Source organism: Apis laboriosa, unplaced genomic scaffold (assembly GCF_014066325.1).
Source record: "Apis laboriosa isolate Shangri-la unplaced genomic scaffold, ASM1406632v1 scaffold13_cov153, whole genome shotgun sequence".
Taxonomy (NCBI): domain Eukaryota; kingdom Metazoa; phylum Arthropoda; class Insecta; order Hymenoptera; family Apidae; genus Apis; species Apis laboriosa.
The window spans coordinates 685883-707821 of record NW_025221370.1 but is presented as its reverse complement, the minus strand read 5'-3'; the positions used below and the strand labels follow the sequence as shown (position 1 = coordinate 707821).

General features: G+C 38.1%; 1 protein-coding gene across 1 annotated transcript in view; it reads right to left on the bottom strand.

Moving 5' to 3' along the window:
• LOC122720935 (insulin-like growth factor 2 mRNA-binding protein 1) overlaps positions 1–21579 on the bottom strand; it is a 65427-nt gene extending 43848 nt beyond the window's left edge. The window contains exons 1-2 of the mRNA XM_043948055.1: positions 21148–21579; positions 7592–7655 (exon numbers count right to left, since the gene is read on the bottom strand). Of these exons, the coding sequence (XP_043803990.1) occupies positions 7592–7655; positions 21148–21322 (239 nt within the window). The 5' untranslated portion in view covers positions 21323–21579. The remainder of the gene's footprint in view (positions 1–7591; positions 7656–21147) is intronic.
• Positions 21580–21939: the final 360 nt, after the last annotated feature.

Here is a 21939-nt window from a genome sequence, read left to right as displayed (position 1 = left end):
ATAATTTAGGATAAGATATACATATTAAGGATAAGGATAACCTTATTTTCATTAATACTTTTTCTCATATAGATTAGGTTAAAAAATTATAAATTTCTTATATATAAATTATAATATTTACGCCACACTGTTATAATTATATATATATATTATGTTATAATATATAAGTCGAAAATCGGTTAAAGCTATCAAAATAGCTTGGAAATTCGATGATCGATTTTTTTTTTTCGCTGAATAATTGCTCGGTTTCGCTTTCCCTTCTAAAATATAAGGAGTCTTTTTACCTCTTTGAGCGTCGCAATATTCGATTCGTCTTTTCATCTCTCCGTTCTTTGTAGATATATAGAAAAAACGAAACTATGACGTAAGAAAGGCGGAGCGTTCGCGAGATTGACAACAAGAAAAAAGTTTGGTACCGCGGATAATTGGAGGCCTTCGCGACATGCATATTAATCGCGGTCTATCTGTAAGAGGACGAAAAAAGAATTAATAATAACCGCGTCGCCAAGATACCGATCTGACCGGTCGGTTGGCCAGGTGCAGTGTCTTCCGTGATCCGTGCATATTCTTGGGGGTTTCTTTTTCACGGCATCCTTTTGCCTCGGTCACGCCAATTAAGAGGCATCGCCGTTAAAATCACCTTTATGCCATCCTCGTACCGGCTACTGTGCCAACTTTCAATTTGTCAAGAATCGAATCCCCTCGATACGATATTTTCGCTTTCGTTTCACATCCATCGTAAGATTTCTTATTTAATTTTTTCCAATCCATCGTCCACGTACATTTCCAAAAAATTATTATTCGGGAATTCTGGCTTCACATTCGATTCGTTCGAAACGAGTCGAAGTGGAAAATCGGGAAAATTTCTTTCGTAACTCGATGCGATCCATGCACGGGACACGATCATCCGAAAATGAACTCGTTTCCGGTAGAACAATTGGAAATTAAAGGATTGGGCGTGTCTTCGCCCGGCAGCTGCATTCGGCAACAAAAATCGCATCTTCCACAACATCGTCCAAGATTTTACGATCGGCTGTTCTGCTTGTAACGCCTTAAAGCGGAACCATTGACGTTGGAACGGCGAGAAAGTGGACGGGCGCAAGGGGAAGTGAAAACAGAGGAGAAACACGGGGCGCGTATACACCGAGAGGGGTATATAACAATTATTGCACGTCAGCGTGCCTCAATTTCGAGATAATTAACCGAGGCCCTTTACACCTGCGGATTGTGCCAAGTCTGTACACGCGCATACCCGTGTAATTTTCTTTTTTTCACCGTGACGATCTCTGCTCATCTCTGGATCTAAGGAATGATAAGGAATCATGCGATGAAAACGGCCGGCCGTAAAAAAAAAAAAAAAAGAGAAAAAAAAGAAAAGAAAAAAAAAAGCAACCCTAACCGCCTCCACTTTTTTGCCGAAAAAGAAAGCTATCGTCACGAGCGAGACCGTGGTGTGCATCTTGACTTAATGTTCTTGCATGCCCTTTTCTTTCACGATGATTAATAGGTATTAACAAGGGGAACGACCTGCATCAACATTCGAGATAAAACCGTGGAAGATTTAATATCCTGAAAAAAACATAATTCACTCGTAGCCAACCTGTTTTAATCGCGGCATTGCAGATTTTATTACCGTCCCTTCCCACTTTGGGAATATTAATTGAGATCGAAAACGGCTGTTTTACTTTTACGTGTTGACCTCTCGTCGTTTACGGAATATTAAAAAAAAAAAAAAAAAAAAAGAAAAAATGCGCAATCTAATTTACAATTCGTGAATACGAAACGAATTCGAGTCGTGAAATATTTAGAGCATTGTCGAAAGACATTATATTCGAATTGGTCGGTAATTTTCATTAGACGAGCAATTGGATGATTAATCGGTTCGTAAGAGGGTGATAATTACATTTTCGTTTCCGGCATATTACTTGAGAAGGTAAATTACTTTCCGCGACTGACAGCCCGAAGCAGCTGATCGGTAATTTCGATTGAAACTTCTTGCCTTAAAGTATCCTTCCACACAAATTGCTCGGCTACAATTTCTACGTATTTATCGTTGCACGTTACTTAAATTTAATAATATAATATCAGACTCGAAGTGATTACGATTGAAAGTATCGATTTTACGAATTCTCAAAAAAAAAAAAAAATAAATAAATAAATAATTCATTTCAAGAAAAAGAAAAAAAAAATAAAACGACTCGAAAACGTATCACATTCGATGTACGACTTGAAAACGAACGCGGAATCCGTTTTAAGGATTTGTGTCTATTTGTGAAATAATTTTAGAAAGATAACCGGCCAAGGGAAGCCGCGTTAGTTTCTTGTGTGAACGCAGCTGCACGAGGGCGCGTATCGAGCTTCTCCTCATCAGGATATCGTCCCTCGAGGCTCGTAGGAAGATACTTTAAGCAAACATCGGAAGGAACGATCCTACCGGGCGGGTCCGTTGCATCGTTTTGTTTTTTACTCTTCCGACGTACGAAGCCACTAGTAGTTGCTTCTTACAGAAAGATCTCTGCAACTGGACTCGAAGAGAGAGTCCGGAAGCGGGGAGCAAAGGCGAAATCCAGTTTTCTGAGTTTACCTACCAGGCATTGTACACGAATCGTTGCACGAGGAATTTTCTAGGATAGGAAAAAAAAAAAGTTGCGAACTTTTTAGGCATCTCGAAATTCGTAAAGAAAGGAATTCGAGCGATGCAAAAGTTGAAAAGCATCTGGATTGAAACTGGATAAAGCTTAATTCAGTGGCTCGATTTCGAATGTTGAAGAGAGTTGGTAAAGTCTGCCCTAACGAATGGCGCTTGCGTGGTGCGCCAATTGCATTCGACATGGATGCAACAAGTGCAGGAAGGGCATTACAAACCCACCCTACTACTCGTAACGAACCTAATTCAACCAAGGATTAACACTTTCACCGCCAGACCGAGTTTTTACTTTCATTCATGCCGCGCTGCTTCGTCTTCGTTCAATCTATAATTCTTGTAACATATGTTTTGAAGCATCGGTGCAACAATGTAAAAACCTATATTAAAAGCGTTTGTTAAATTGTATCTTATAAAATATACCCACAACATTTTGTAATTAGATATCGATATACGATTAAGCCATTCCTAAATATGAAATTCTATTTAATATATAAAATATATAAAAATATAAAAATATAAAAATATATAAAAAATATATATATATATATATATATATAAATAAGAGAAATAATTTGGAAAGAATTAACATTGTGTGCGTTTGAAACGTAACATTAGTCACATTGTTGCATTGCGTGCTCTCTACTTTAATTTGTAGATACGCGTTCTATTTCTTTAACGGGGGAAGTGCACTCGCGCAAATAAGCTGACCACGGCGGGATCTCGGTAATTTAATTAATTAAACGTATTATTTCGATATACCATTGCATTAATCTCCGCAGTGACTGTCCCTCGTAATAATCGCGTTTGAAATGCATGGCACACGCACCACCGTCCCTTCGCCCTGATAAAAAAAAAAAAAAAAAAAAAAAGTATCAACAACATGGAGAAACTCGAGTTGCGCCTGCGTGCCGAAGCAGCCGGCTGTGCATTGACGCAACAAGTGCATGCAAGATGCACCGCGACCCAGAGGGGGTGGGGTGGGATGTTGGCTTACGAGGGGGAGAGGGCAACGGGGTTGGGTGGGAGGTGGTGAGTGGAGGAAGGTGGGGAGATGAAAGGGGTGGAGGGCGAGGAGAGGAAGGAATTAAATGCAAGGCGAGGGAGGGGGCACACCACCGGAGAAGGGCACGAGGTTGGCACGCGCCGAGTGCAACGATTCACTCGAACAGAGAGGGAGAGAGAAATGCAGAGAGAGAGAGAGAGAGAGAGAGGGAGAGGGAGAAGGTGAAAAGGAAAGAGTGCAACGCATCGAACGGAAAGATGATGCATCCTCGGCCGACTCCCGTGCCAGTTTTTTTCCCCACGCATCCACGGTGCGAACATTTGTTTGCGGTTTATGAAATCGAGGGGACAAGTGATATAGAGAAACGGCGGCACTTGGGGATACAGGAAATGCAAACAAAGTGCATTCACTCACGGTCGGGTCAGCACCGGCTGCAGGGGTCTAACTTACCCCTATGCACCCTTCCTATCGTACAACCTGACTGACTTGATACGAGGTGCGAGGTGCAGTGGCCTTGTTATGCAAATGGGAAAAGTGCAGTTCCGTGAGTGCAAGTGGAAAAACGTGCGTTCACGTGCGCTGCGTGTTGCGTAATAATGCACTTGACACTCGAATCTTTTGTAGCGTAAAATATATATATATATATATAGAGAGAGAGAGAGAGAGAGAACGATCGTTTTCATTCGTCGAATTCTGGATTAAAATGGATTAGATCGTCGTTGTTATTGGTACTCGGTCTTTCGTTCTTCTTAGGAAAAAGACGAAAGAGAAAGAATGGTCGAATGCAGGTACGTTTTTACAACGAATCGAGTGCGATTGCATTGGTTACAAGCCGGTTTACCGCAACGCAGGTTTGCATATGACAATCGAACAAGCTACGATGCACGTGCCGACATTATGCGGATGCACCGCAAAGTGCATTTCCTTTCATCGGATCTAAAATAGCTTTTGCGGTCATGGAATTAAGCATGTGCATGAATTCCGTATCTTCCGAAGAGCAGCTAGCGGACAAAAAGAAAATTGAAAACCACAGATGTGACAACGAAACGATCTAAAAATAATTCATCCAGGTGGAAATGAAATGCATTTTGCGAAAACTTTTTAACATTGCGTTTCTCCGTGATTTCTTCGAAGATAAGCAGATGACTACGACAAAGAGAGCGGTGTATCTTTAGATGTGGAGATAAAAGTGGTGAAAATAAGAGAGCTAGAATCGATATAATTGGCATTATTCGTTACGAATTTTCCATTCGGTTCTCACACTCGCGAAGCTAGAGTAACGTCACACATTGGCGAGCTTAACACAAAGAGGCCGATAGAGCCAGTTAAAGGAAATAGAATCAGAAACGCGGTGGATCCCATGGAATTATTGTAAGGATTGCTAAGGGGTGAGACCCCTCGGGCCTTAAACTAGTTTCCGCTCGTACCAGTTCGTTTCTCTTCACCGTCTTCCTTTTTCTTTCTCCATCTTTTCTCGCCCTTTCTTCTTCGTGTCACTGTAGCCATCGTACAAGAGTGCTTTACATTTGAAACATATCGGCTTATATGGAAATGAATGTTTAGCCATGCATCGGTCTTAAACATCAAAAATGGGAGGCCCAACACTCGCTGCTGGAAGCTGATACGCGAGTTTTCGAGCAGCGTAAAGAGGACAACTCGGAAGTGATACTCGTCCCTCTGAATTCCCGATCTGTCTATTGTCGGCCAACCATCTCCCCGCCTAATCTCTTTGCTAACTATCATGAAAAAAGATTTCGTTTATTACAACCGTTATATTCGTCACCCTAATTTAACCCTTTACCTGTGACGAACCCCAAAACAAAACCACTCGTTGCATATGGCGTATTTACATCAACGTGTATTAGAAGCGTTAAATTTCCCATCAGATTTTATCTTTTGTCCAAACAATCGACATTTTATCGGAAATATTTTAATTATCCGTTTATATTCTTTCTTCGGGTATCAGGTAGATGATAGATATATTCGATTTCGATCCGTATTTTAGATATATTTTATACGATAATAAACATCATTGTTCCGTTATTAAAATTGAAAAATAACTCGATTCCGAAGTTGTGTCATCTCTGCCGCGATTGAGAATTAATACATTAATGTAAATTTACACGATATACGTTAATTTTTATCCCATATCTTATTCATATCACCAAGAAATTTTAATTTCCAATAATTATCGTTGTTAAACTTGAAAATTTCGTTTTCATTTTAACGATATCAATGCAACGAGACAACCAAATTAAAAGTTCTCGCACGTACGGTTCATTACACATTGCACGTTGCATTTAATCGATCTTATCTCATATCGAGTATCATTACGACCAGTAACAAATTCTCGGTTTATACCTTTGCACGTTCCTATCGTCAATAAGGTTTCTTGTGGCAAGAGAAATCGGTGGTATGAGTAACCGAGAAGAGAAACAGAGAAAGGAACGAGGTTGGGGGATGGTGAAATAACAGATTGCAGTTGTGGCACGAGCGAGCAGCCTGGGCTCAGCTCGGCGCTCGTAAGGAGAAGGCAGGTGCCACATTTTTTTCGAACGCCTGCTTCACCATCGAGGCTCGATGTGCAGAGGCTCCCAAACAAATTTCTAGTAGAATTTCAAAAAAGTTTTCGAACAAAAAAATCGTAACCTTAATTTATTGGTAATTAATAATAGACGAAATGATCCTTTTTACGACGATATTATATATATATATATTATGAGTTAAATTCGAACGCTCATCGATACGAAGAATAAAGAATAACAAAGTCGATGAATAAAAATTTATTGATTTCAAAGTAATCAACGATATAAAAGTCCTATGTACGACAAAAATCCAACAAAATATAAAGACAATTTAATTCTAATTCGCATCTTCTTGAACGACGATTTATCGATGTAATCTTTAATCGAGAAAATTGTTTATTGACAAATGTAGTGCGTATAACAAAAAGTGCAATCTGCGTATAATAGTGACAATACGTACCAGTGATCCATATGTGTGCGATATGTTGCGGCAGCATGCGAAAAAACAGTGCAAATGTAATTTGTATTCTACTGAATTGGCATGCATAGATATAGAACGATATTATTAAAATTGCAACGTTTATGCTATATATCGCTATCCATCGAGCCAATCGCGTTGAAACAATTTTGCGAGAAATTTAAACAACAATTGAGAATCAGATTTCTTTTGGGCAAATTTTTATCGAGCGAAATAATTGGGCATCTTTGTTTATTTTGTGAAGTACGATTCTTTTAACTGTATCCGACAAAATTATTCAAAATTCTATGACAGGAATGAGTTCCACTGTGGATAATCCTCGACGATTTTTGCTTGGACACGTTCGGCACGAGTTCAAACTCTCGTGTTTGCGCGCTCGCGCGCATTTACTCGCGTGCGGCCAATTATGCACCTCGTTATGCCAGCATTACGCGTGATCTCTCTTTTGATCGAGAAATTGCCTAGGGTTAATAACCCCTGCTGAAGTTTGTGTAAGCGATTACATAAAATTTTTCGAAGACAAATGGACTATTAACACGTAAGAACAAGTTTGCTCACTGCTGGGACTTGACGAGTTGAATAACTTTTTGGATATTTAATACATAATGTATGTGTAAGTAAATGTAATTCGGCAGGCGTTTCCTGTATGCTTAGCAAATTTATGGTCGTTTAAAGAATGGCGGTTAACAATATTCACCGGTCGAGTAAGTTTTAATTATAACAGCAGTACGATGCTTCGTGGCTAATTTATTTAATAAGTATATATTTGCATACAAAGTAGTCTAATATGCGTATAAAGCAAAGCTTCTTATCGCCAAAATATTGTTGATTAATCAAATAACGAATACTGGATTGATAGAGAAGTTTAATTTGTAATTAATAAGATTGCGTAGCATAAACATCACACATGATTCTACGTGAAAAAATTCAAAACTCACCGTTTCTTAGGTCCACTGGCTACAGATGGCTCCACGACAAGGGCTGATCCGAGATACGTATATCCTAAAACAGACAAAAAAAAACAAATGTTTACTGATCGTTAATTAACATCGTTATTCTCAAAAGATATTTTTAAATTTAGCAGTATATTTTACATATTGCGAAAAAGAAATAAAGAAAGCATAGAAACTCGAAAGTAACATAACCTAATCTATGGTACAGCTAGAATTTTCTCATAGCATCATGAAAATAATAGAATTGGGTCAACACGAACAACCTGTTAGCTATGGTTCGTTTAAAATCTAACTCCGGTCTAACAACGACTGATGGGAGATTTTCTCATGGAAAAATATACAGAGCACCGGTTTCGAAAAATAGAATTTGGCGGTTGCTTCCGGGTTTTGATTTGCACATGTAAAAATTGCTGCAACTGATCTAAAACTATCACGTATCTTACTCATATTCTAATCAGGATCAAGAGGTTATGTGAACGTATCCGTGGTCAGAATCTCGTGCTAGCGAATTTTTCGACACGGTCCGAGGGAACATACATACATACATGCATACACAAATATTTCCTTTCCTAGGCGCCAGGTGTCTTCTACCAGTTAGACCCATCTAATTTTCTCTAACCAGTTCCTCTTTCTAAGTGTATATATTACAAAAAATTTACGAAACCGTTTTTATCGACTATCCAAAATAACCGTTTTCATTTACCCTATATAAAATCGAAACCCTATATAAAATTGATCACATAAAAAAATAAATTTTATCATTTTCACGATTTAAAGCTTTAAACGACAATTAATTTTCTATGCGTACTCTGCCTAATAACTAGATGCGCGCGCATATCTTTCGAAAATAGTCAGTTACGCCAGTTAACGCATCGGTGACGAAGTGTTTGCAGGTTACTTGCGTTTGAATTTAATAATAGATTGTATTTAATTAATAATTTGTCCTATTGTTCCAATATTAATCAATGTTAAAAGTGTTTAGAAGGAAGTGATTGTTTTCAGTGTGTTCAATTCGATTCGATAACGAAAATATTCTTTGTTTCGTAAAACAAGGTCGTCGTAAGGATGTAAACATAGTTTTGTCGGTAAGAGTCAAGACTTCTAAATATAATCTACGCAATACACTTTTTTTTGTTTCTTTGTTTCGAAAAGAAATATACTGAAATATTTCATTTAGTTTTATTTTCGAGACTGTATAATTTCATAACCTAAATTATAGTTACTAAATCATAGTAGTTGTTAATTCAAGGAATCATTAATGAATAATTTTTGTTTCTATTTTTGATAATGATTAGAAATAGATTGATTATAGTGATTCGAAAAATTATTATAAGAAAAATATATGCATTCCTATTTATATAAGGCATATGTTTAATTGAAAAAATAATGACTTTGTGTTTTATATTGTTATTAGAAAATGAAAAAAGAAGATTTAAAGATAGAGAAAACGAAACAATAAGATTTAAAATATGACGACTAATGGAATGATCGAATTGTCCTTCGAAATGAAGTTACTAATAAAGTAAGTAAAAATGATATTTCGTTTTACAATTAAGTTATAAGTAACGATTAGTATAGAATAATTTAAAAAGCAATACGCTTTATTCTATACTTTGATACTAAATACAAACTATGGTTTACGGTATACACAATGGCATATACATAATAAAACGTATGTGTATTTGAAGTAGGTTTTTGGATTTCTTACGTACTCTATAGGTTAGAAAGAAAACGTTTGATTCGATAAGTTATTTAGAAGTCGTTCGAAAATGGAGAGGTTCTCTCCTGTTCACATATTAGTTACAGTCGGTTTGCGTCAAAAATACTCGCAGGCTTCTTGATGCTCGTCACAGATCGTCGACGGACATCGATAACAATCTCGGCGCTTCGCATTTTCGTACGCGGAGTGGTATTTTTTTGAATGAGCCGAGTCTGCTTCAGAAAAACCGGGTAGATCTCTCTTGCGGGGTACAATGGCGTGTGGCGAGTGGCGGAATTGTGTTCGCGAGGAGTCTATTAAATGCAGTAGAATGCTTGGTATATACAATGAGGGTATATAACATAACCTACCGGGTAGACTAGCTTGGGAATTCGAATGAATTAAAAATGCGTGTATTAAACGTAAAACGGTGAGAGGAAGATAGCGTTACGGTATCTTCTCCGAGTACTTGAAAATGAAAAGAGGCAGAAACAGATAGGGAAAAAAAGAAAAGAAGGAAGTAACGCTTAAATGGCTACTTAGTATAGTCCCGTGTCAAGTCTCCCTTCATCTTACCCTGTAGCAATAATATTCGTAAGTGTTTCCATGGACGAGTGTTTGGCCCGAGTACAACAGGTTTCATGCGAAAGCCAATTCGCGACAAGGTGAGAAGAAGGAGGGGAGGTAAAGTTTGACGAGGTTTTAATTTGAATCTTATGCTGCGTTAAATTCGACGTGTGCTTTTACGCTCGATTTCACTTGTTTGTCGTATAGAAGGCTATTACGATGAATTACAATGTCATCTTACCGAATGACTTTAACGTATTTCTGTAATAATTATTCGAAATTTAGAAGAATGTTCTAATATTTTTGAAGAAGATTTATATCTGTTTGTATTAATTTTAATTTTTTTGAACGTTTGTACATATTTTTGCTCTAAATATGAAATTGCTTCGATAAAATAAAACTTTTCGAGTTATCGTTCAATGCGACTATATTAACTCTTATTATTTAGAATTAACAAATACGTGATTAAATCGAACGATCGATAATTGGCGTAGGAAAACACAGGCATTCGTCTCGAAAACGGGACACCCGTTATACGCCTAAAATATACCGGCATCTCGCATGGGGCGCGCTGCTAAGAAATGCAGAAACAGCAGTTGCTATGCTAGGTGGTACTCCCTACAAACACACGCATACTTGTACACGATACACGCTCGAACCTCTCTCCTTCTTTCTAAGTACCGGTGAAATTCATGCATAAGAGAGACACACATAACGAGCACTCCCATACATAGAGAAGGATACGCGTCTTGCCTAGTCACACACAGATTTTTCAGGGGTTTGCCCCACGTGTACACCGCGTGCTCCGTAGATTGGGCGTGTGTTCGTGGTGCACGAACACATTGGTGCACGAGGGAGTAGAGAGAGCAACTTAGAAGAAAAAAGGAGAAAGAGAGCGAGCGAGAGGAAGCGAAATAGCGAGAGAACGAGGGGTGTAGCCGTGGTGGTATTAGAACGGCAGCGAGAAGGGAGCAGAAAAGAGGGAGTGGAAATGAGATAGAGAAGGCAGCGTACGAGGGACGACAAAGTGAAAGAAAGAACGAGAGAATACGAGATAGAGACGGTGCACGAGGATGAAAAAGGACAGGGAAAAGACGAAATAGAGGGAGGGAGAGAGAAACAAGCTGTTTGAACTAAGCGTAGCCAGGGTCTAGAAGCAAGTTTTCGGATCGAGTCGGTGTATGTGGGTAAGAGAGTAGGTTAGCAGGCTCTCCCGAGGGAGAGAGTAATAGTAGATTGTCCTGTTGAACGAGCAGGATAGCAAGTGCCTTTATAGTGGGTCAGTACTAGCCGGCACCCGGCTAGCAAGCCTTCAAGGTCTCTTTAGTGCTCCTACCTCCTCCCTCCCGTTCCACCATCTTCACTGCTGTTGCCTACAACGAAAACTGCCAGGTAGGTGAAGCTGAAGCGAGCAAGAGCGAGCTTAGGAGAGCTATCCGGAGGTCGTCGCGCAACCCACCTAATATATATTCATTCTTTCTCTCTCTCCTTCCTTCTCCCTTTTTCTCTCGCTTACCTTCCCTTCTCATTCCGTTTCTCTTCTTTGTCCCTCTTTCTTGATACACTTTACCGGTTCTTAACTCAAATCTCGTCAATTTCTGCCTGACGATGAACGGTTTCCAAAAACGATTGCGTTCAAAAAATACATATGTTTCGTCAATGTTATCTTCGTGAATGAGAATCTTTCCACTTTGGTACGCGATGAAATAAAAATAAGAAAAAGATGATTGAGAAATTGCATATATATATATATATATATACACATATATATACACACATACGAATAATTAATCGTGGAATAAGAACGATCTCAACTATCTCGAATTTTATCGGTTATCAATGTTTATTTATAATTTGTGTATTATTAATAGAATGCGTTCACTTCGATACCCGATAGCTTCATCGAGGTAGGTAACGTAAATCTCGTTATATCTGAGCTGCTAATACAGCGTTTTCATATCTCGGCACTCGATACATCAGAACGATTCTTCGGCGTGGACTGATTGCGGAATATATTCCCTCGGCGAATACTTCGATAATTGCCGGAAGGGAGATCATCGATAGGCCATGAATTTCTGACGTTGAAGTCTCGAAAAGTAACTTTAATGTTAGAAACATCGTTACAACGATAAGGCGAACCTTACAGGATGACATAACAGCGAAGAGTTTCTTGCGCCGGTTAAAGAGGAAGGGAGAAAGGAAAAAAAAAGGGAAGAGAGATAGAGATAAAGAGAGCTAGAAAAAGAGGTGAGAGAGAGAGAGAGAGAGAGAAAGAGAGAACATCGGCTCCATGGGGAAGTAATAAAATATTTGGGTAGCGCAGAGCGGGAATGGGAATGGGAATGAGAACAGGTTCCTGTTGCGCATTCCAGGCCGATGCTGAATACCGATGCCTTGGACACGGCGGTTGGCACGGCTAGGTACATAAATTACTATTGAGTTACAACTCGCTAGTTCAGTCCCACGGAAATCGTTTACGAATTCGTGAATCACGGGTCAAAATCGTGCGGATCTATCCGATAATTTGCCGATTAATATTTCCAACGAATTGATATTTTTCGATTTCTTGAAAACACCAATAAATCATTGGATATTGTTCGTTGAAATTAATTTGTTTCGATAAATGTTGACATAGGTATTGACGCCAGTCGATCATCGAAAGGCAAATATCGCAATTAAATTTTTGCTTTGGAGATAAAAAAAACATTGTACATTGATATAAAGGTGGATTGTTTGAGAATAAAGTTTGCATGATTCCAAGTAAAAAATCTTCCATCGAGATATATACGAATTCATGAAGAATCAGCATCGAATTATATAGAACGATCATATAATACAAACAGTCACGTGTTTTTTCATTGATGAAGATACTATTGAATATTATTTGAAATTTAACATGCATCGAAACCTTTTCTAATCATAACGGCGTCATTAAACGTAAGATATACATCCGGATTCGTATTAATCTCAATTTCGTCAAAAAAAAAAAAAAAAAAAAAAAAAAAGAGGATAAAAAGAACGAACCGAAGACAAAGCAAAAAAAGAAAGAAAGCATTCAAAACATTCATCTTCATAGAAATATCGCGTTAATAGCCCGATTGATATTCCTTTTTGTAAATGAATATAAATAATATCGGATATAGACGATTTTCCCGTAAAATTTATTAACCTCGTAAAAGGAGAACGGGATCGTTGATAGTTTCAAATAATACAAAATGTAACCACACACGTGACCATGTGGATATCGCGAAAAGATGTCGATAAGGTTTGACACGATGCGGTAAATAAAATTGGAGCAGTTAGTCGGTCGAATCCACGCTCGTTTTCGGCCTGGCAAAGAGTAAAGCAAAAATTGCTTCGGACTCGGTTGGCCTTGTGGCATATTTCTCTCTCTTTCGCCCCCTGTTCCACCCCCTCCCTCTATCCCGCTCGCACCATAGCCGCATCTTGCTCGCGCCAACGGCTCTCTCCTTCCTTGCTCTTTCTCGCACACCCTTGTGCCGTGCTCTCAGCGTGAGAGCGGCCACACAAAGAGAGCACGAGAAGCACAATGGATTACTTAGACGGGTAGGTTAGTTTGCCGAATGAAGCGAATGGGCCCACGCACGTTAAGATAGGTCCTGACTGAGAATCCGTAGAAACCGCGCCAAACCGCGCAAAATCTCTCCCAATGCGTTTTTCACCGTATCACTTTGTATCTCGGAATTGCTCGTGTCATCACGTTCGCGATATCTTTATCGATACCCTCGAATTCTCATCTATATCAATCACCTATGTATCGTCTGTTGCAAAAATTTATAAGACTATCCCTATTTGAAATATCTAATCATTGTGCAAATCTTGACGATTGGAATTTCTAAACTATGGACAATTGATTTTTTTCATAATCGAATGCTAGTTCACGAAATATTCGTTAAATTTATTTAAAAATTTCTATCACGAATGCATACAAATTTTACTACATAGAAGACAAGATACGTGCGACGAGGGGAAAAAACCATCTCATTCGATTAATTTTTGTCTCGCCATAATCGATTGTGTTGAAAAAAAAAAAAGATAATATAATAATTGCCTCGTGAGTCTCGATTAATCAATGTACAAAACAATTTCGTTCGGACAATGCATAAATGAACGAATCGTGAAAGTTTCTTCCTGGAAGTGCACAATTAACCTCAAACGAGACAGACGGATCAATACAGATTTGCAGGAGTTGAAAATATAATTGTTACATCGAATCAAAGAAAAATTGTGCGTAACGTTACACTGTTAATCTTGCAATATCTTATCGAAGCGTAAAATATAACGATTGCGGTTGGCTGATCGACCGTCATCAAATTATACTAAAAAATAATTAAAAAGTTTGAAGTATACTATAAATATACTAACAAATAATTGTAATTAATCGTCCTCAATTGACGATTGACGATAATCTTTGATCTCGATTTATATTTATCGTTCGATCAACTTAACTGTCCGTTGGTTAAATATTCGTACGCGAATAATGGTATCTTTAGATTTCAATTTGAGGATATTACGAGGTTACTTGTATAGTATACATCAATAATAGCAAACGTTATAGCGCGCCAACTCACGATAACGACTTTTATCTAACATATGGACAAAGTTCAGAGTTTCACGTTTGTATAAAGTGGTCGAGAGCATTTCATAAATCCCCGTGTAAGATGAACCAACACACGCACACTTTCGAATGCGTGAACGCCATATCTATCTCTTGGCGCCTTCGTTTTAACAGCAGTAGCACAATAGCCGATATATCTCTGTAACTTGCATATAATTTTATTCGTCTGCATTGCGAGAATAGAATTCGTGATTTCGATTTTTCTCGCAGCGAAAATGACGGTTGATGGGAATCGTTGAATTCGAACATAGACGTTCGATAGACAAAAAAGAAACGCGGGAATGGAAAGAAAAGAAGAGGCATAGGGAACAGCGAGAAGCAGAAAGAGTCCAGGGTCTCCGTCTTCGTTCGTAGATTAAATCACTCGGTCACTTTTCTTTCGTGGAGCCGACCGGGACAAAGGGCGGCGTTTCTCGGAAGAGACTCGGTCCAAGGCTTGAGAATTAAAATAATATCCGCTCGTTTGGAGATTAATGGCGCCATGCCGATGCAATTTTTCTACCACGAGTTGCCACGTTTCTCTATCTTTTCATGCTTATTATTTCTCATATAAATATGCTGCCTCGCAATACGCGCGGTATATTAAACGATTCGTCTTGCCATCGATTGTTAAATAATTAAATTAAAAATTAAAAGAACGCTACGAGAATATTTTACGACACGATGTAAACGACAATCCGTGTTTTTGCACAATCGTTCAACGATGTTTTATATTTTTCGAAGTAGAACTTTCTCGGCCTTGGGGTTGTTCTTAATTCGTGGAAGAGAATCAGTTTCACCAAATCGCGTTGACGAAATGCGAAATCACCGTGAGCCTCCATATAGTATACGGAGGCAGGTGCGAATGAGCTGTTCGTGCCTCTCCTTTCTCTCTCTCGACCCGCTCATCCTCCTTCCCTTCTATCTTTCTCGCTTATCCTTCGATGGATACGTCGTTGCCCGGTTCATTGACACCTGTCGAAAGATTCGGATTTCTCTCTTCGTACCTGACAATTACGCGCACGTGGGGCCAAGAGGATTCACTGCCACCGCAACTGGCGGCAGACGTCGTTCGTCTTTCTCTTCTTTTTTCCTATTTCGTCATAAAGATTTCAGTTACGTGAACGAGGGAAAGATAAAAATCACTTGGCAATTTGTCGAATACAAAATATGCCTTAAAAAGTCTTTTTATTCAGATTTTTCTCGTTAAACGAATTTTTTTTTTTTTTTTTTTTTTTTTTTTTTTATCATCATCAAGAATTCTCTGATCAATGAACTTTCTTCTCTCTTGATAAATTTTAACGTCGAAGTTCATTTCGTTACGAGAAGTTAATGGACCTTACTCTTAAAAAATTTCTAAGTTCAACGAACTTTACTCGTTATCGAGCATTCCGTAATCGATACAATTTTTTTTTTTTTTTTTTTTTTTTCTTAGAAAACTTTTGCTTTTAAATCTTTTCATTGAACAAAATTGTGCGTTATCTCGAAAAATTCTCTGTAATCGGTTGTATCATTCTCTGAAAAATTTTTCCCGATCCCGATTTTTCGATCGAATCTTCTCGAATGCGTATCGAATTTTTTTTTTTCGAAACTTTATCCCTACGAATGAGGCGAACGAACGTGTTTCACTGCTCGTTGGAAACAGAGATTATATAAGCGGATTAGGGACGTGATGATCGTATAGAAAAACTCGGTGTCTGATAACGATAATACATGATAAAATGTAGCACACCTATTTTTTCCATCGGATAAAATACAAGGGGAAAACGTTGAACGTACAGTTCCTGCCAACGAGATATCCGATGTGTGAGTGTTATAATAAGAAAGATTTCGTTGAGAACGGTTTCGTTCGGAGTAACAGTGGTAACACGGTTATTTGCCGGGAAGTCAACGGCCGGGTATCTAAAACAAACACGTGTCTTCAAAGGTTCCTCGAGCGAACAGAGGCCACGAAAGACGAAGACAATATATAGATAGAAAAAAAGAGAAAAGGTTGCCGCGTGGGAGGCCAAGAAAGAAATAGAGAATTGTCGACGAAGCCGATATAGAAACACTCAAAATAGAGACTGTGGTCCACGGATAATTTCATATAGAGATGTCTCGCCGCTATCAACTCTTCACAGTTCGGTATAATCTCATTAATTATTTCGTTTCGATATTGTTGGATCTGTTCGACGAAAGGCTTTTAATTTTGACCGATTCCCCCCCTCCCCTTCGACAATGTAAATTAATCGTTTCGATAATTCCTCGAAATTCTTCTTTAAAATAACTCGTATCTTCAAAGCTTAGAATTAAAAACTTGCGACTCGATCCGGTCGAATTATTTTGCGATGCAACGGAGGATTTTATCGGTCGTTAAGCCTCGCTGATTTGCGGCTTGCGAAATAAAACGTGACTGATACAGAAGTTTCATTCATTTCGAGGTAGTATCGAGTATGTCGAAATTTCACAATGGCTTTCTAGCTCCTGGTTCGAAGACCATACACATTCGTTTAATGAAAGCGGATGGCTAGACGAAAAAGAAGACGAGAAGAAGACATCGCACACTCTCTTTTCGCCGCTCTAAAGATAGCACTTCCTCCTTGCAGACGCGCAAGCACTTTTTGCGCTTAAGCCGTACATTTGTGTCGGTGTTAAATCCAGTTCTTTTTCACCGTTGTTCTCAACTTGATACACGGTTAATGATCAAATTTCCGAATTATGCGATAAAATGAAGGAAATGGGACGAGGAGGATCTTTAATTTTCCGTTTCATTGGGAGAAGAGATTTCATTTAGAAATCTCTTGTAAAATCACAATTATAAAGAAACTTCTAAACCTTTGTAAGATAATTATATACGATTTTTATATTAATTATCAATTATATTAGTTAAAAAAGAAAAGGGGGAAAAAAAAAAAAGAAAAAAGCGAGAAATTTCTATAATATCGAAAAGATAAATTTGTGGAAAGTAAATATAACGTTGTATTCAAGTTTCGAGAAATGAGTAAAAGCTGGTTCTATTTCAACCGCTCTACAAGATAAAGTTTTGGACTTCGCAGTCATTGATAGTAGGAACAGATACCAACTGATAATAGTTGGCATAAGGTTCATTGTATATCACCGAGATATATTGGATTTCAATGTGGATGATTAATGAATTTTAAGTTATTCGAATAATTTTTAACGTTCGTTTGTAAAGAATTCAAATAACGATATTATTCGTTCATTTAATCATTTTTTTTGTACACATTTTTATCTACGTATATGCATATTTTTTTTGCACGATAAAATATAGGATAACAAGAGCGTTTAACGTTTGACACGATCTAGAAAAATTTTCTTTATCGTAATAAAATCGAATATGTTAACATAGAATTATTTTCCTTTAATTTGAACCGATATTATTATCAACCCTTAAGTTTATCATGCCTGAGGAGAAACCGAATCGTAAAGTTCCATCAGTGTCGGTTACCGGTTAACAGGTAACTTTTTTCGAGGGCAGGTGGTCTCGAGCAGGCACGCGACAAATCAAGCTGACCGAGTCATGAACAAATGGATACCCGAGATTAAAAATATACTTTAAATACTTAATTCTCTTTTAATTGGTATTAAATATTGCGTGATTCTTTAAATTTCAACCACGTGAAAAATAAAACTTCATCTTATCGTTTGATTCTATACAATTATTAACTTTCTACGTTAAAAAAAAATATATTATTTCTTATAAAGATCTCGATTCGAGATAACATTTTTTAACAGAAAAAAAATACTTATAACGTATTAGTCTATCCTTTAAGATATTTCGTCAGTTAATAGCTTTTTCATTGGAAAGCGATAACTTTCTAGGCACAATGTTCCCATGGTTCGAACAAAATGAAGGCATTAAATAGCGAATAAGTTATAGTAGCTCGGTGAATTAATATCGATGTTCATAGTCTGATGTAGTTTAACCGCGACTAGCCTTAGTTTAGTTAGTCTAAAACGTAACACAACCCACCAAACTAGTTCTGTACTCAGTCAGCGGTAACGTTCTCCGCACACGGTATTGTATCCAAGGATCAGCCCCGCATACATATGTACCGCTGTTGCAGAGCAACGACTGAACCTTCTGCTAACGAAATAGAGGGAGAAACTATTCCCTATGAATCGTTCCAATGTTCGTGTCGCGCCTCTTTCTTGCAACCCGGCTTCTAAGCAAGCCGACCATTCTTTGCCACATTTTTGACTGCCATTATATTCCAAATTTTCCCAACTGCTCGTATCTCATACTTCCTGGGAATTAGAATAGAATATCTCAAGAATATTTTATCTCGTCGTTCAGTTCTCTTCTCTTTTGTTTTAATTCGATGAAATCAAATCGTTTTACGATATAAATAAATATTCGTTTGTCGTCGTCGATACTTCTCGTAAAAATCAATTTATCGAAACGAACATTACGTGGAAGAGTTTGACACGTAACGCGACAATGATTTGTCTTATGGATATTTATTATATGATATGAATTGCAAAGCAATTACATGCGATTACAAATAATCTTGTTATGCAATATCAACAGAATGAAATTTAAAATAATTCTTCAAAATATGAACACGATTCTTTTATATATTTTTCTATTTCCTTAATGTTATTAACCTGTAGAAAAAATTGGAATACGAGTCAATGATCGATAAACGTCGAAATGAATCGTAATGTACGAATGCACATGTCATTTACGATATCATCTATGAAATTTACGATCTGGATTTACTCGATTGGCATGGTCGTCGTACATGATGAGTGTGACTAACTGATTTCTATGGATACGTTGAAATAAAGTTGGCGGTGTATTTCACGATGTAGATTTTAACCTCGCATTAAAACCAGTGGGGAACCGTACGTCACGCGTACAAACGCGACCTTGACCACGTTTTTTGGGCGGGAGAATCACCAACGTTCCAGGCGTGAGTCGTCTCTAGTCAAATATCGATCTAACTTTTCGAGACAAAGTGAAAATTCAGTATGGAGGGTCAGGATTTATGAAGGAATAATCGTTTTACGAAAAATACGTAAGACTTATCGACAATTTTATTTCTTTGTTTAGAATTATTTCGAAATTATTAATGAATCACACGAAAAAAGAATAGTCGTGTTGACTAATACATTCCTTAATGGCTTTAATTGATCATTAACAACTTTATTACATCTTTACGACAAATAAGATCGATAATCGAGTAAAAAATTTAATTTACACATAGTACTTATAGTTTTGGTCACAGTTTGTCGACTATGTCGAAATGAAATTTCAATACTCGTTGGCGATAATTGAATTCTAATCAGTCACGATTAAGCGGTTCGTTATCAATCGCGCGATTGTATCTTAATTCTTTTTGAATACTCAAATTACTATTGCCAAGTATAAAATGAAGCTGTTTATCGTATCGATCAACGACAGTATGTTGGCCACGACACAAGCGATTATCAGAAACTTATCTCAAAGGCGAAACCCACACGCGTGACCTTGCCGGTATAAGCTCCGCCATCTTGCCGATGCGTGCGCCTCTCCACCACGTGGATAAGTTTTCCACACGACACGAGCAGAGTAGTTCCGATCTCTCGCGCTGTTTTCAAGGAGAATTTGAAAAACACGATTGGTGTTTAGATGAAAAGCTTCATATAATTAAACACAGAAAAATAACGTTTCGTTCTGTATGACGTGAAAACATCCAAAAATGTAAATTGCACCAATATATTTCTATATGTAGTATTCGATCAAAATGGGAATATGTATTTTTTCGACGGACGCATTTTCGAGGTCGCGCTCAGAGGTTCTCAAACTGATAGACAAATTCACAGTGGTTGTTCGTTTAAAGCGATCATTCATAAATATTTTTCTTTCTTTAAAGAGAATTAAACAAAGTCATTAAATTTCTTCAGTTTTGATATCATTTTCTGATTAAAATGATCAAAGTAAATAGAAAATATTAAACAATCAATAATGCATTGCGATAGTCCTTTCGTCAGCGAATATAATTGACGATCGATCCACTGAATGACACAATGAAGTTGTCCATTATTTATACATAGGTTATAATAAAAATACAGTCTGCGCATAAATATAAATAATTGCATAGGTTGGACAAGGTTGATTATGTACAGGATACCGATCATTCGATCGAGATAGGAAAATAAATGTAAGCAGCAAATTGTGTAAAGCATATATACAAGCGTGCAAATGTTTATATATATTTCTACTCGTCGTAAAATCTTACAAACTAATTGAAAAAGCATGTAAAAGCGTGACAATATGAATGTACAGGTGAACAAAACTTGTTGCACACGTGAATACAAAAAAACTTTGTACAAAATAAGTTCGTTTTCTTGTCTGCAAATCGTAATGGCCATACCTAAATTATAACATTATGTAAAGCAATAAAAGCGATTTTTACATTAGTCATGAAGTGTCCAAGTTGCGTGTATTGCTCCTTGCGAAGATTCTTCTTCGTTCAGTCGTGGAACGTGACAGCAGAGCCTGTGATAATAGCAATCGCAATAAACGTAGCGATGTATTGGCATAGTAAAACGCAGCGTATTTTACAAGACGTTCCGTATCAGCGTAGCAACAGCCGATAGGAACTCAAACGTAAAAGCATAGCAAAGCGATCTATCCAATATTATCTCGTCTATTGATTCTAAACTCACCGTTAAGTTTGTCGATTGCACGATCGGCCACAGACTGATCCGTGCAATCAACGAATGCGTATCCGCCTCGTTTCACCAAGATTGTTGTACACGACAAATTATGATCCTGAAAGAGTTGCCGGAGGGCACTCTCATTACAATCCGACGGTAGATTGCCCACGTAGAGCTTCGACATAGTGGTTGGTTCGCTCTTGGACGTAATGATGTTAATTATGCCGAGATACGTCTCGGCCACGTGGCTTGAAAAATTTGCAGCCCAGTAGCACGCAGCTAGACGAAGAGGTCGCTGACGATGTTGTCCACAACACGTCAACGAGGATGATCACGACGCGAAAACGGTAAAAAAACCGATTATTTCGCACCACGAGACCCGAAAGGAGATACACCGATGAAATCCGTAGACAAACTCGAGAATGACACGATCACCGCACGTTTTCGACACGTCGAAGACCGTAACTATTCCCGGCAGAGAACGAATACACGTATGCGACGCAGACGATGACGACGACGACGACGACGACGACGACGAGGACGACGACGACGACACGTTGAATCCTGTTATCATGCAGGACGAAACACGAGAGCGCGCTTTCGTCAGGGTCTTTTCCGTGGCCTGATTTTACTCTTATTTTTTTGGTTATTATCTTAACGTCTCGGCGAACACGATTGTCTTTCTCGCGTGATACTCGGCGTGATTTTTCGCGCTTGCACACCAAAAAACGAAAGGAACACAGGAGGTTTTTCGTAACTTCTTGAACGATCTTCCAAGCGTTCTTGGCTGTACTGTCTTTT